Source organism: Manis pentadactyla, chromosome 7 (genome assembly GCF_030020395.1).
Source record: "Manis pentadactyla isolate mManPen7 chromosome 7, mManPen7.hap1, whole genome shotgun sequence".
Taxonomy (NCBI): Eukaryota; Metazoa; Chordata; class Mammalia; order Pholidota; family Manidae; genus Manis; species Manis pentadactyla.
This window is the reverse complement of record NC_080025.1, coordinates 14,107,662-14,121,071: the sequence shown is the minus strand read 5'-3', so window position 1 is coordinate 14,121,071 and position 13,410 is coordinate 14,107,662. Positions and strand designations below refer to the sequence as shown.

The window sequence follows — 13,410 nt, the reverse complement described above, 5'->3', positions numbered from 1 at the left end:
TATTAAACAGAGTATTATGCTATTAAATATAGTTTGCAAATCTTGACAAAGGATCCCACATTTTATTTACTCCATAAAAACTTATTTTTTCCAGTGAAATCTTTCCCAGTGAGAGACTACTTTGTATTCAGGATTTTTAAAAATGTGTCTTTCTTCCTTCTGGAAGAATTTAACTTGGCAGCATGATGAGATATTGAAATTAGTAATTAAAAGAAGATCATTGTAGCAAGAAGGCTTTTTTAATGCTCTAAAATGTATTTTTGTTATTTTGTACTCCTGCATGTTTCTTTGCTTGTGTTTAATTTAGAAAGCTTGTATGGGTAACAAATCATTTTCTTCTGTCTTGGCAACCTTATTTTGTTATCTGTGATTCTTAACAAAACATAGAGATTTTTAATCATTTAATGTATGATTATACTAGCAATGATAAGTTTTCAGCATAAGGTATGAGGTGTAGTTAAAGAAACAATGTGATATTGTAGAAGGAACATGGGGACATTAGGCAGCATGCCACTTCTACCTAATAGCTGTACCCTTGCTGTCTATAAAACCTTGCTAAGTTAGCCTGAGTTATAATAATCCTGTTAGGTCAAACCATGTGAAATTGCCAGCTTTTTGAGCAAAAAAAAAAAAAAAAATTCTGGACATTTTATATAGCTGAACTTATGTAATTTCCCTGTCTGGTAAGATTATTGAAGATGAATTGAGATCACAGAGAGATGTCTGGAACACCACATGAATGAAATGTTATGTTTTCTACATTCTTTGATAGGGACAACATTTTTGGCATATTCAAGTTAATATTATCATTATTTAAGGTTTTGGTGGGGGAAAAAATTGCGAAGTGCAAGTTAACTACACAGCTATATGAAGTATATTTTGTTCTTTGGACCATTGGAATTTGGGTGCAGGTCATGGATTCATGTCCCAAATCTAATCAGTCTAACTAGAGTGTGTGGTTTGAATGAATAGAATTTTGCCTATATCAGAAACATCACTTAATTGGAAATAACGTTATCTCATATATGATATAACCCAAAATACAGACGGAAATTAAAATGATTATATCTATAATGTAAGCTCTTCTGTTTGAACTTTTTATAACTTTTTAAAAGGAGCTAGCTAATGTTTTTTAAGCAAAGTAGAAATGTTTTGTACTTGACAGCTTTGGCTGAGGGCTTTTGAAGTTTTACTATATGACCTAAGGAACATCTTATTAATAGTGAGAAATATATTTTCTATACTTTATTTGACCTATCATTGGTCCTAAAACAAACAAACAAACAAATGCCAATCTGTTGTCCCTGACTTGAAAGTTATCAACTGTATGGAGTTTTATCCTAGGCTGTTTTCTTCACATTCTGTTCTTTTCCCAACAGCCGTGATGGCGTTTCTGTTTGACCTGAAGGCACTTGTGGACATGATGTCAGTTGGCACCCTCCTGGCCTACTCCCTGGTGGCAGCGTGCGTCCTCATCCTCAGGTGAGTTCTCCTTGCCAGGTTGTGCCTGGAGGGCATGTGTCATGTGGGGCTCAGGGAATAAAGACAGTTTGGACTCACCACCCCTGCTTTCAAGGAGCTCCCAGTCTCCCAGAGGTGAGAGGCCATGAAAATCTCAATATAAAGTATAATGCCACCTGCTCCTTAGCAAAGAATCAAATACAGTTGATTATCCGCAATAGGTTGGCCTAATCTATGTGAACAGCAAGTTGTCATAATGTATTAAAACACTTAAAAATACTATAGATTTTGTCCAAATAATTTAAGTGCTGAGGTTTTTTACTGAAGGTTTAATTAAGGAGCACATACATATACATGGAAAAGATGTTCATGAAAAAGGCACTTTACAATAGTGAAGAAATGAAGCTGATTGGAGTATCCTGAGGAGAATGGTTAAATAAGTGAGGGTATATTTATTCAGCGGGTTCTTCTATAGCAAATAAAATGATGTTTAATTATACATAGAGAAATGTATCCATTTCTGGGTGCAAAGTTATATGTAGCATCTGAATGTGTTTAATATAAATTCATATGAAGAAATCGTTTTGCATATATATATATATATATATATATATATATATATATATATATATATATATATATATGCATTTATGCCTGGCTGAAATTGTACCAAAATGCTGGCAGTGATTGACCCTGGGTGGTGGTATTATGGGTGGTTTTATCTTTCTTCTGTATATTTTTGTACGTTTTTTCCTCAGTGAACATATTTATTCTTTAGATGAAGGACAAATGTTACTTTTAAATTTAAGCAAAGGATTCTCATAGGGAAAAGAGACCCACTGGGGAGACTGGGGCAGACAGTAGGAGGTGAGGCAGGCTGATGTCCTGACACAGGCTGTGGAGGAAGAGGATAAAATAATTAAGGGAAATGACATGCTCGGGGCGGATGGTGGCCAAGTGGCTGCGTGAGCTAGTTTGGATTAAACTGGGAACCCGGTGGGAAAGCTGGGGAGATGAGGCCAGGGCGGACTCAGCGGAGCCTTCGCGCAGCCGGGCTGAAGACGGCAGTTCGTCTGGAGCTGACCTTGAGCCAGAGTGTCCATGCTTCTTTCATGAACTGCATTCCCTTTGGACACAGATATTTTCAGAATAATCATCCTATTATCACAATTGCCTCACTTAAAAATGTAACTCTTCCCACGTCTAATGTGTAACTTTCTAATTGAATGGTTTGCAGAAGGAATCCAGAGTTGCCACATATATTTAATTGAGCAGGTGTGTGGCCTGGCTCAGCACACTCTGGGGCCTAGTCACCGGAAGGTCCATTCCCTGCACGAGCTGTGTCTCTGTAGCACGTCTCACTTGGAGTTTCATGGGCTTGTTTCATTTGGGCCAGGTGTGTGTTGGAGAATAAAGACGCGGGCATTTATTTGTTTGGGGATAGGTACCAGCCTGGCTTATCTTATGAGCAGCCTAAATATTCTCCTGAGAAGGAAGCTCTGAGACCATGTGCCGGTGATGCCTCGAAAAGCACAGCCCAGGTCCTCAGGCTGCATGGGCAGGGCTTCAGCCTAAGGCCCGCCTTCAGCCCCTCTGCCCTGCCCACCCAGCAGTCAGCTTCTCTCGTGAGCTTTCTGGTAGGATTCCTTGGTAAGTCCTCTTTACTGCCTATACTTATATTTATTTTTATACAACTTTACATAAATTAATTTTATAATAATATTTTTTGCTCACCCACGGTTACATAGTCATTCATTATTTTTCAGCAAGATTCATTGAGCACCATCAGTGTCCAGGAATTCCGGGGGACACTTGGGATATTGAGGGAGATGGTCCTTAGTCTCACTGAGCTTTTCAGAACAGGATTATTGGTGGCAAGCTAAGGGAAGGACAGGTTTCTCTGAGAGCACATAGAGGGACCCCTTAGTGTGGACTTGATGGTTAGAGACAGGGCAGGTGGGTGGTGATGTCAATCTGAAATAGGGAGAAAAGATGCAGATCATATATTGCTCACATTAAGTGTTTACAACAGCTGCAAATGGACAGACCTGCCATCTCCCATTTGAGAAAGGGGAGCTGTCTGCCCCTGACAGCCTGCCACCAGTCCTCGTGATAGGGTCTGCAGCATTACAGGTGAGGACCAGATGGCACGTGGGCGGAGAAAGCAAGGTGGTAGTGCCAGTGGGGAGGTTGTCTTCCAAGGAGGAGACAGTCATGAGTAAGCAAGCAGTGTTTAAGAAAATGTGTTTACTGGGTTAGGAAATCAGTAAAGCCAGCCGTTTCTCCCCATAATGAAAATGGAGACTCTTAGTACTTCGCAAAGTAGGTATAAAGAACTGGATGTCTTATCAAAATAGACTTTTTGAACTGAGGAATCTGAGTGAACTGTTGTGTGTGCTTTTGTTACATACTTGCCACCTTTGCAGCGTTTCTCATTTTGGGCCTGAGTGTTTTGACCACATATGGAGTCCACGCTGTCTCCAGACTGGAAGCATGGAGCCTCACCCTTCTGGTGCTGTTGCTTGTGCTCTGCATCGCCATCGTTCTCACCATTTGGAGGCAGCCCCAGAATCAGCAAAAAGTTGCCTTTATGGTATGTGAATGAGTATTAGATATCCTAAGTATTCTGCACGTTTTCTCTTGTAAGTTTTTGTGAGTTGTTTCTTTAAAGAAGAAAAACACTGTGATGAAGCAAAGCACTGAACAACAGGATTGTCTTGCTTCTTTGAGATGTTCTTGTGGTCGCAAGTATTCTTCCTACCTTGGCTGTCTTACTGCCCATTTCAAAAACTGGAATGTGCTCCTACCACAGTATTATATATAATAGTAAAATTTCTTACCAAATAAGCTGTAGTGTCAGAAGAATAAATAGAATATTTTATTTCAGAAACTCAGCACCCTCTCGGGAAGATCTTTCCCACCAAAAGCCCTTCTATTGCAAGTGAACTTATCCTATCCTGTTCCAACTAAGAGCAGGTTTCCTTGAGGAGGGCTTCCTACTTGTGTCCCCATGGGAGGCCCTGGGAGTCCAGTCTCCGAGGCACGCCCCGTAGCCATCTGACCTAAACCAGAAAGCGCTAAACTGAACTAAAGCTGAAAACCAATGACATCCTGGTGAGGATGCAGGTGGTAGTGGGCTGGCTAAATTCCCTGTTGCTCTGGGCTGTGATATGATAAATAGAGTGAAATGTGGTGCCACCTTTTGGTATTCCCTAGAACAGCTTGTGTGCAGGTTGTCCTTTTTGTAAGGATATATACTTACACAGCATGAAAGTATATATGTCAAAATAATTTGGGGAATTTGCTTTCAAAATGTGAGTATATTCAAGGAGATATTTTTCCCCCGTAGGTTCCCCTCTTACCGTTTTTGCCAGCCTTCAGCATCCTGGTGAACATATACTTGATGGTCCAGCTGAGTGCAGACACTTGGATCAGATTCAGCATTTGGATGGCACTTGGTAGGCCTTTTAATGTTTCAGCTTTGGGATCTTTGCTCACTTTCCATTTTGTGCTCTAGGATCGGAGAAATGCATCTCCTCCCCCTGCCTGGAAATAAAGCCTTTTTCAGTTTCTTCTTCTCTCAATTTTGAGAACATCTGAGTGCTTGCTTTTCCAGATGTTCTCAGATCCCATTTTTATTCGATTCTTCCAGTAACCCTGGAGAATCCTGTAGGTTCTATTTTTCTCCCAATGTGTAATGGGTGAAAAAAATGAAGGTAAAAAAAAAAGGGGATCTCACTGGTAAATGGCACCTCAAGACTGATTCCAAAGCCAGTTCTTTCATGTACCAGTGGATTTCTGGAGACATTTTGAATAAGCTAATAGCAAATTTCCTTTCTGATACCTAAATTTCTTCTTATTTGAGCCTCGGGGTAGAATTTTTAGCACCAAATAATCTGAGTGAGCCTATTTATATCCATATGACATTGTTTTGCACTATGACTTCTTCAGTTTCCTGTGTGAAAATTGAGCTAGAAATTAAGAGTTTGCTTGTAACTAAAGCCCTGAGCACCCACTGTCTTTACCCGGGAGGTGAAATGTCTGGGGTGAAGCAGCAAGCAGTGAGCGCCAAGTCTGCACTGGTCTCAGGGGCCTGCGGAGCTGAAGACCCTCTTTGACAGTCCTGATGTTGGCTTAATGAGAATGAATTGAATTCACTTCTGTGTATGTCTGTCAGTGTTTACTTTGACTAGAAATTGACTTGATTTCTATTTCAGGCCACAGCGTGCTTGAGTTGATGGAAGACGAAACCTCCTTCAGTTTTGCCCACATTGTGGGGATCTTACACTGTGCCAAGGAATTGGGGTGGTGGTGCTTTGGGTCAAAGGGTGCTCATCCACACGGGTTACACCGGGTTGCTCTCTGGTCACTGGGGCCACTTTGGGCAGGAGGCCCTTATGCTTCAGAGCCAGCATCCTGACAGGCATCACGTGCCAGTCAGCTGTGCCCTGAGGGATGTTCTTTCAGGGTTCTGTCCTCTCCCCAGCGCTGCCTGGAAGCTGAGCCCAAATCCCCAGGGCCCAGGACTGTAGAACTCACTCCCCACTCTGAGCCCAGAAGAATCTCTCTAATCTGGTGGAGAGCTTCTCCGTGCTCCCTGCCTTTCCACAAGCCGCTTCTTTCCTCAAACCATAGCTCACTGTGGTTTAATGTACTTGATCATGAATAAACATTTTCTTCGAATCCCCAGTCAGCCTGGCTGTTAATAAATGGTTGCTTTGCCCACAGTCATTTGGTTTTTCCCAGTGACAGTAATGTAAGGCACACCCGTAGCTTTGACTTTTGAGAAAATAAATACAATTTTTTTCTGTGTGAATATTTGATAGACACATACATTCTAAATGGTGGGTGTTCAAGATGAAGCACATTCTGTTGGAAACAGCACAGAAAGAGAAGGCAAAAAACCCTGTTATTATCTATTACATCTTCCAAATTCAAACAGTCATTTTTCTGCCATACCTAAAACATTGTTTTTTTGTGTTTTTTGTGTGTTTTTTTTTTTCTAAAAGGTTTCCTGATTTACTTCACTTATGGCATTAGACACAGTCTGGAGGGTAATCTGAGGGATGAAGGTGATGATGAAGATTCTTATTCAGACAACATTAATGCAGCCATGGAAGAAAAATCAGCCATTCAAGCCAGTGACCACCACCAAAGAAACCTCAGTTTGCCTTTCATATTCCATGAAAAAACGAGCGAGTGCTGATGGTCTGCAGTGTGACGGACACCTCCTCCATGCAGTGAGCCGGGCAGGATGTCACGTCACGCTATGATGTCAGGGTTTTGCCGCAGACACAGCTCACCCTAATTTATACTGACTCACCTGGACAGCACCTCCTCAGCTGGTGAATTATGTTCCTGGGGAAACCTCCTGAGCCCTCTCCTCAGTGATGAATACCCCACTGCATAGTGTAGAGAGAGCGTGTGTGTGTGTGTGTGTGTGTGTGTGTGTGTGTGTGTGGTGTGTCTGGGCTGGAGAACAGCAATGTTGAAAGTTGTTGCTGTTTACTGTTACTGCCTTACATTTTCCCATGCTGTCATTAATGGTGGCATAGGCTGCATAGACTGAAATGCAGGGGATCGCGGACTGCAGAGTGTTTTGTATGTGCCTGGTGTGTGAGGGGAAATAACTGTTGCTTTTCCTTATTAGGCTTCATTAATGTCAGTTTAGAACATGCTAAAAACGCAGTTATGCAACTTCATGTCTGTCGTCAGTGAGGAGTAAGAGGAGGGGACAAGAAATGAGCCTTTTCTGTAACTTATAAATGCCAGCAGTGGGTTTAGTACAGGTCTTTCTCCTGTGAGGTATGACGGTTTGCTAAAACTGTAGCCTGTAGGAGTGTTTGTGTCTGCCACACTACACAGTACGGGCGGGAGCCAGGTGGCACCCCGTGGGGCTGTTGTCTCCTCGGAGGGGCCCCACCACTGGGAGTGGTGAACCCGCCTCAGCCCAGTCTGGCTGGACAAAGGCCGTGTGATATACTCGGGCTCTCCAGTCCCCAGGGCCAGAAAGCTTGTGTAAGTGGCAATGATGAGGATGTGTTCAAAAATCAGAGATACATGCTTGGGAAAGTATACACCAAGCACCCTTGTTTTAAAAGTCACTTAAAATAAGCCCATAAAATCTCCTGGATCACATAATTGGTGGAGTGATTCATGCTTTTTTCCATTACTTAATAATAACTAGTCACAGTTCAGGTTTTTTTTTAACCTTATCAGACACAGAATTCACTCCTCTGTTTCTATTATTATTCTGTCTTGTCCTACATATGAACGGCTACAGTAGTAGCAAATTCTATCTTCACTGCATGCAAAAGAAGAAAAAAATGAAGGGATATAGGAAAAGAAAATACCCATGTTCTGCTTTTTTTAAAGTGCCTATTCACATAACAAAGGGTATTCGGCCCAATTTAAGGGGTTCAGATCAAATTTGCCTCTGATGTTTCTTCTGGAAACATTTAGGGATGTTTTTTTTTTCTTCCCTGATCCCATCAACTGTGTGCCACTTGCAATCTCATTTATTTTTAAACAACCACACTAAGGCTATTAATACAAACCCCAGTATTATACAATAACCCATCAGTGGTTGGGGAATTAAATATTTTCATTAAATACATGATTTTTTAAAACTTCAAGCTAAAAAAATTAACCAAATCAAATAAAAGCTATGTAAACACAGTAACCTTTATATAAGTAAATAAGTAACTTATATGTGAGATTACTACAGTTTATAGGGTTCTCTAATAATGGATTATTTATCTGCAGTGTGGTTTGCTTCTCATGAGTAATTTTTCTTACAAAGAATTAAATGGTTCACTAGATGAGGCTAAAGGCTAACCCTTTACATATGTACACACATGGGTTACGTTCCCAGGATGAACATTATCAAGCACACCAGTTGACCACCTTAATCCAAAGGCAAGGAAAACATTTGTTTTCTGTCAGCTCTTCCAAGAGATTAATTATTTTATTGATGCCATTAAAATGCAAGTTGTGATTTGTCGTTTTGTCTAACCAAGAGTTCAGTGTGACTAGGTATCGAATAAACAGGTAGAAAGCCTGGGTTTCTGGCTGCTGGTACTTTGGCATCCTTGACATAGAACTCGGTATTGGACATTCCATAATTTCCAGTGTGCACGTGGTAAAATGAGAAGCCCAGAATACTCTCTCAAGCTGCATGTTTAATAGGAAGAGTTGAATACAAAAGGTGAGATATTTTTGTAAGGACTCTAGGCATACTCATAAATCCTTGCTGGCAGTACACTGAAAACCCTTTTACTCTGTAATCAGTCTAGAATAGGCCCTTCACACCTGGAATATAAGGAATTTCATACATGAATACTTAAATCTTTTACTATGACAAAACCAAGTAATTTGTTTAGAACGTGATAGGCAGCTAGAACTATTATGCCCACTGTGTCCAATTAGGAGCATAATTTAGGTAAAAATTACTTTTCCACATTGAAACACTTTGCAAACATGAATATCTATGAAAAGACACTTTGTCAGTGACTTTTTTCTGTGAAGACTAAAAATATGTGAGTACATATCTGTATGTATATATTTCAGATGTCAGTGTATATGTCAGTTAGGTTAATGTTGGTCTTTGGAAATGATACCTTCATGTAGATAAAAAAAACCAAGCTGGTGTGGAGAAAAATTAATGTTTTATATCGATAGGTATACTTTCATGAAATTTTTAGGTTTTAAACTGTTTTGAAATATACATTATATGTGTAGTATTTTCTATAGGTTCTTTAAGAAAGATATATTTATAATGCTTCTAATATGAAATCACTGAAGTCTAGTATATTATAACAGGTGCTTTATAATCTGAAATGGAGTAGGTGTTTGTGGGTATTTGTTTCCTTGGTGCTATGGCACCTTTTCTAACATCTTAGTGTGTGTCTAGTAGTAAAAGCCCATTTCCCAGCCCTTTTACACCCACCCCTGTTCCTGTGTCAGAATTCATAACCGTTTGAGCACGATCTTAGGATTACCAACATGTTTTGTATAGACTTGACTAGTAATCAGTCACACTTACATAAGGTCCTCTCCAGAAATTAAAAAGTGCATGCACATATTCTCTTCATTGTGACTGAGTAAAAAACAGCTTGAATTACTTTTCTTTTCTATACTAGGGAATAACGCTCTCAACGTTTTCAACAAGAAATGTCTTATAGTAGCACCTTTGTTTTTACAGAGATGATTTGTGCATAGCCATAGAAAGGCCATGCCTACCTTATATTTAAGAAGGAAATTATGCAAATTCAAGTTTAAAAATTATGAATCAGCTTTATATTAGAAATACATTAGATACTGAAATAAAGGATATTTTTAACTTTCTATTTTAATAGTAACCAAAATATTTTCTAAGTCCTAGGTATTTGCAGGTAGTTGTTAGAACATTTTGAATTAGAATCTGTATTTACCAAATTATTTCTTAAATTTATTTGAATGCTTAGCAGGGAGAATAAGAAAAAATACTCACCTTCCAGTATTGATGCCAGAGGGAGCAGATTAGTTTTATCTTCTTTCAACTTAAACCAGGGCATATGCTGAGATTGTAAAACCATGTGATAATGTTGTGCCAGCCAAGATGTCAACTCTCCCTTCCCCATGATGTCACTTATGGTGGTCTCTGTCTGATTTTCTCCTGATGCCCTATAAGCGCCTGTTAGTCAACACCAAAAATATAATTTCCACAGAACTGTAAAGGGTTGGGTTTAGAGTGTACAGCACAGAGCATTAAAATTCACATAATTATCAGTGTGTGAAGTTTGGTGGGGGGAGTAGGTGGAATTCTTTTTTTTTTTTTTACTAGTGCCTTCTCTGTACATTTTCTACTTACATTCTCTAACACATCCTAAAATATCAAGGGAAAAAGTACCAAAGGTCACATAGTATGTAATGCCAACACAGGTCATATTTGTAGTCATGTAGATTTGGAAATAAGATTGCTTGACTTTGTTCAGTGGAGATTTTTTTTTTCTCCTTATGTAATTCTGTTTAAACATTTTTAAATGGCTTTGTGGCTTCTGGACTTTGAGAGGCCCTCTCTGTTTTTGTTGTGGTTGTTGGTTTGGCTGTTGGTCTCTGTAACACTTGTTACTCTTTGTATGTACACAGTTTAGTCTTAACTGATTTCAAATGCATTCTTTTATGGCTCAACCCAGCGAGCAGCCCTGTCTGCCAGGAGCACCATACTTAGTTTTTATACCACAGTCTCTGGCCTTGAAGAGCCTTCACTGACCATTGGGGCTCGTTGGGAATCATAACTAGGAACCTGGGCTGGTTCCAGGGCCAGGCAGCCTGCAAAGTGTATCTGTAACTACTCCTGTTGGGTGAGGTCTTGGGGTGACAGGGTAGGGTGCCAAGTGAAAGACTTCACATGAAAGTACTCCTTAATTTCAGTTCTGACTGTCCCATGAATGGGGTCCTTAATTTCAGTTCTGACTGTCCCATGAATACATCACAATGAATGAGAAGGACCAGGGAACCTCCATGACTCTTGGAAAAGACGGTTGCTTCCTGGAACTGGCTCCACAGGGTGCGAACCCCTGCAGTTCCTGCGTGGGCACTGACAGCCTTCGGTTGGAAAGTGTGTGGGTCCAGGCTCAGCTGATAAAGATCTTGTGATGCTAACAGGGCGGGTTTCTCTGGCCCGGGCCTGGCTGACAGGCTCTTCATTTTTACTGTCCACTAGGGGTGCCCAGTGATTTTATTGCTTTATTTGTTATTACTGTACTTAATAGAAACTGTTAAGAGCCCAAGACCCTATATGTAGAAACTCTGTCTGTAAAACCCAGCAGATATATTGGATATGTGTGAATGTAAACATTTTTTGTGTAGTAGGTTATTTTAAATTTAACTGTTTTAAATGATAATTAGTGTTCCTTTTTACTTATACAGTTGTTATTTTTTAGAATTTGTTATGAATAAGAACTGTGCTGCTTTACCCCTGTAAAATATGCTTTCTAATGTGACCATGTATTTTTAGAATAAATTTTAATATGTCTTGTCATAATGTGGTATGCATATCCATCATACTTACCAAAGCATGCGTCTCACACTTAACCTAATTTAAACTGCTTTTTTGTATGGGAACCTTTAAAGCTCAGAAATATAGTACCATCTAAACTCAAACAGTTATATTGTTAAGAATACTCACCCGGCAGCCTAGGCACTACCTACCATACAGCTACCAAATCTTGTAACATAAAAGAGAGATCTCTGTGAGTCTTCAACCCTCATGGCACATTCCAAAAATACCAGGTGCTCCTGTAGTGATACCACCCCAGGACCACACACCTGAAATCCCAGCACTTCACCTGCCGATCTCGGTGACATTGCTTCTGTCTACAAGAAGCTGCTCAGTGTTCTGACCAAATTATAGCTTTTAATAATTGGTGATCAATTATGTATGGCAGAAATTTTTTACAATATAGTGAATAAATATTTGCCAAGGTTAGCCCTCTTTACCCTCTGACTGGGAGGGAGGACTCAGAACTTCCTGGCATAGCTGGAAGTTACTTAAAATTGCAAATCTCTTGAATTAGTTTGTTTAATTTTGAAATGTCTTTGTGTATATACTTAATTTCCATTGACTCTAGAAAACTGGAGGGAACATCATATTGAATTTTAAAAACTTTAATATCAGTGTAGCCAGCATTGAAAACCAAGCTAAAACTGCAAAGTATTTGCCAAGTAGAAACCTAAAGCCTAAGGTATCCAGTTGTTGGCTCGATTAGGGTGGTTCCTGGGTTTTGATGCTCCATCTCTGCTCTGTACCATGGGGTCACATAAAGGCAATGAACCCTAGGAGCTGTGGAGCTGTGTGTGGGCTACCGGTCCAGCCAGGAAGCCCCGGAGCTGCAATACTATCTTCGTGTTCTTTACAGAGGGCTACAGCTATCTGTGGCCACAGACGGGCTTCCTTTCCAGGCTAACGGCACAAAGTCCACAGATTGCTAGGAGATTGTGCCAAGTCCCTGTCTGTGTGGAAAGAGCGATTCATTTCATGTTATAAAATAGCTCAGAAAATTCTCAAAGATGTACAAAAATAACCCATTATAACATTATCTCAACTTGTCTTGAAGTAGGTCAAAGTACACATGCAACTAGACAGAGCCATCAACAGGAAGAGGAAAACAAGACAGACCGCTACCCAAGGGGACTACAGCTCAGGGTGAGCCCACGCTCCGATGGGGAGCCAGCACATTCCTGGGCTCCGGGCCCTGTAACCTACAAGTACCAGAGCACTGTCCCGATTCAGGCTTCTGGGATTCCCCAGTGGCTGAGTCTCCAAGTCTCTAGAATTGTCACCCATCTGCTCTCTGATGCTTGCTATTTCTTCAAGCAAGGACCAAGGGTTTCATGGCCTGGTAGGAATCAGACAAGATGCCATTGGAACAGAAACAATGACTTAAATTGGCACCAAGTTGTAAATGACCAATAAAAGATGCTTTTCCAAAAGTGAGCATTAGAGCAAGTAAGCAGGAGAAAGCAAGGAGGAAGGGAACCCTAGCAAGTTTAAAAGAAAAAAAAGCAAAGGAAGGAGAGAATGGAGGTTTTAAGTCATTTACATTTTAGCTTAAAGTTGCCCTCTTCTCCTAACCACTTAGAGGCTCTTGTAACCACTGGACATATAACACATCTTTCCAGCACACTGTGTCCTGGAGCTGGGAGTGTGATTTCTCTTGCCCACTTACTTTAAATAGACCAAGGTTCTGGGATCCTTGCCCCACCCTGTGATGTCTCTTGAAGAGTGGCTCTGAGAGCATCAGAAATGTCTGATGTTTCCCTTAGCTTGAGATTTTCAGTGCTTTATTTTAAAACCACTGAAGTAGCTCCTGCCAAAACCTTGAAACATATTTTCTTAATTCATCTCGGTTGTATTTCTGTAGTTAATGAAGACTAGTTAGAGAAGTGAGAAGTCCTTGTTTTCAG

The 13,410-nt window shown here is 40.4% G+C and overlaps 1 protein-coding gene across 4 annotated transcripts in view; it reads left to right on the top strand.

The window, feature by feature from the left end:
* SLC7A2 (solute carrier family 7 member 2) overlaps positions 1 to 11,488 on the top strand; it is a 58,627-nt gene extending 47,139 nt beyond the window's left edge. For all 4 annotated transcript variants that reach the window (XM_036894374.2, XM_036894373.2, XM_057505112.1 and 1 more), the window contains 5 exons: positions 1,380 to 1,482; positions 2,906 to 3,111; positions 3,888 to 4,054; positions 4,811 to 4,919; positions 6,471 to 11,488. In XM_036894374.2, the coding sequence (XP_036750269.2) occupies positions 1,380 to 1,482; positions 2,906 to 3,111; positions 3,888 to 4,054; positions 4,811 to 4,919; positions 6,471 to 6,667 (782 nt within the window). In that variant the 3' untranslated portion in view covers positions 6,668 to 11,488. The remainder of the gene's footprint in view (positions 1 to 1,379; positions 1,483 to 2,905; positions 3,112 to 3,887; positions 4,055 to 4,810; positions 4,920 to 6,470) is intronic.
* Positions 11,489 to 13,410: the final 1,922 nt, after the last annotated feature.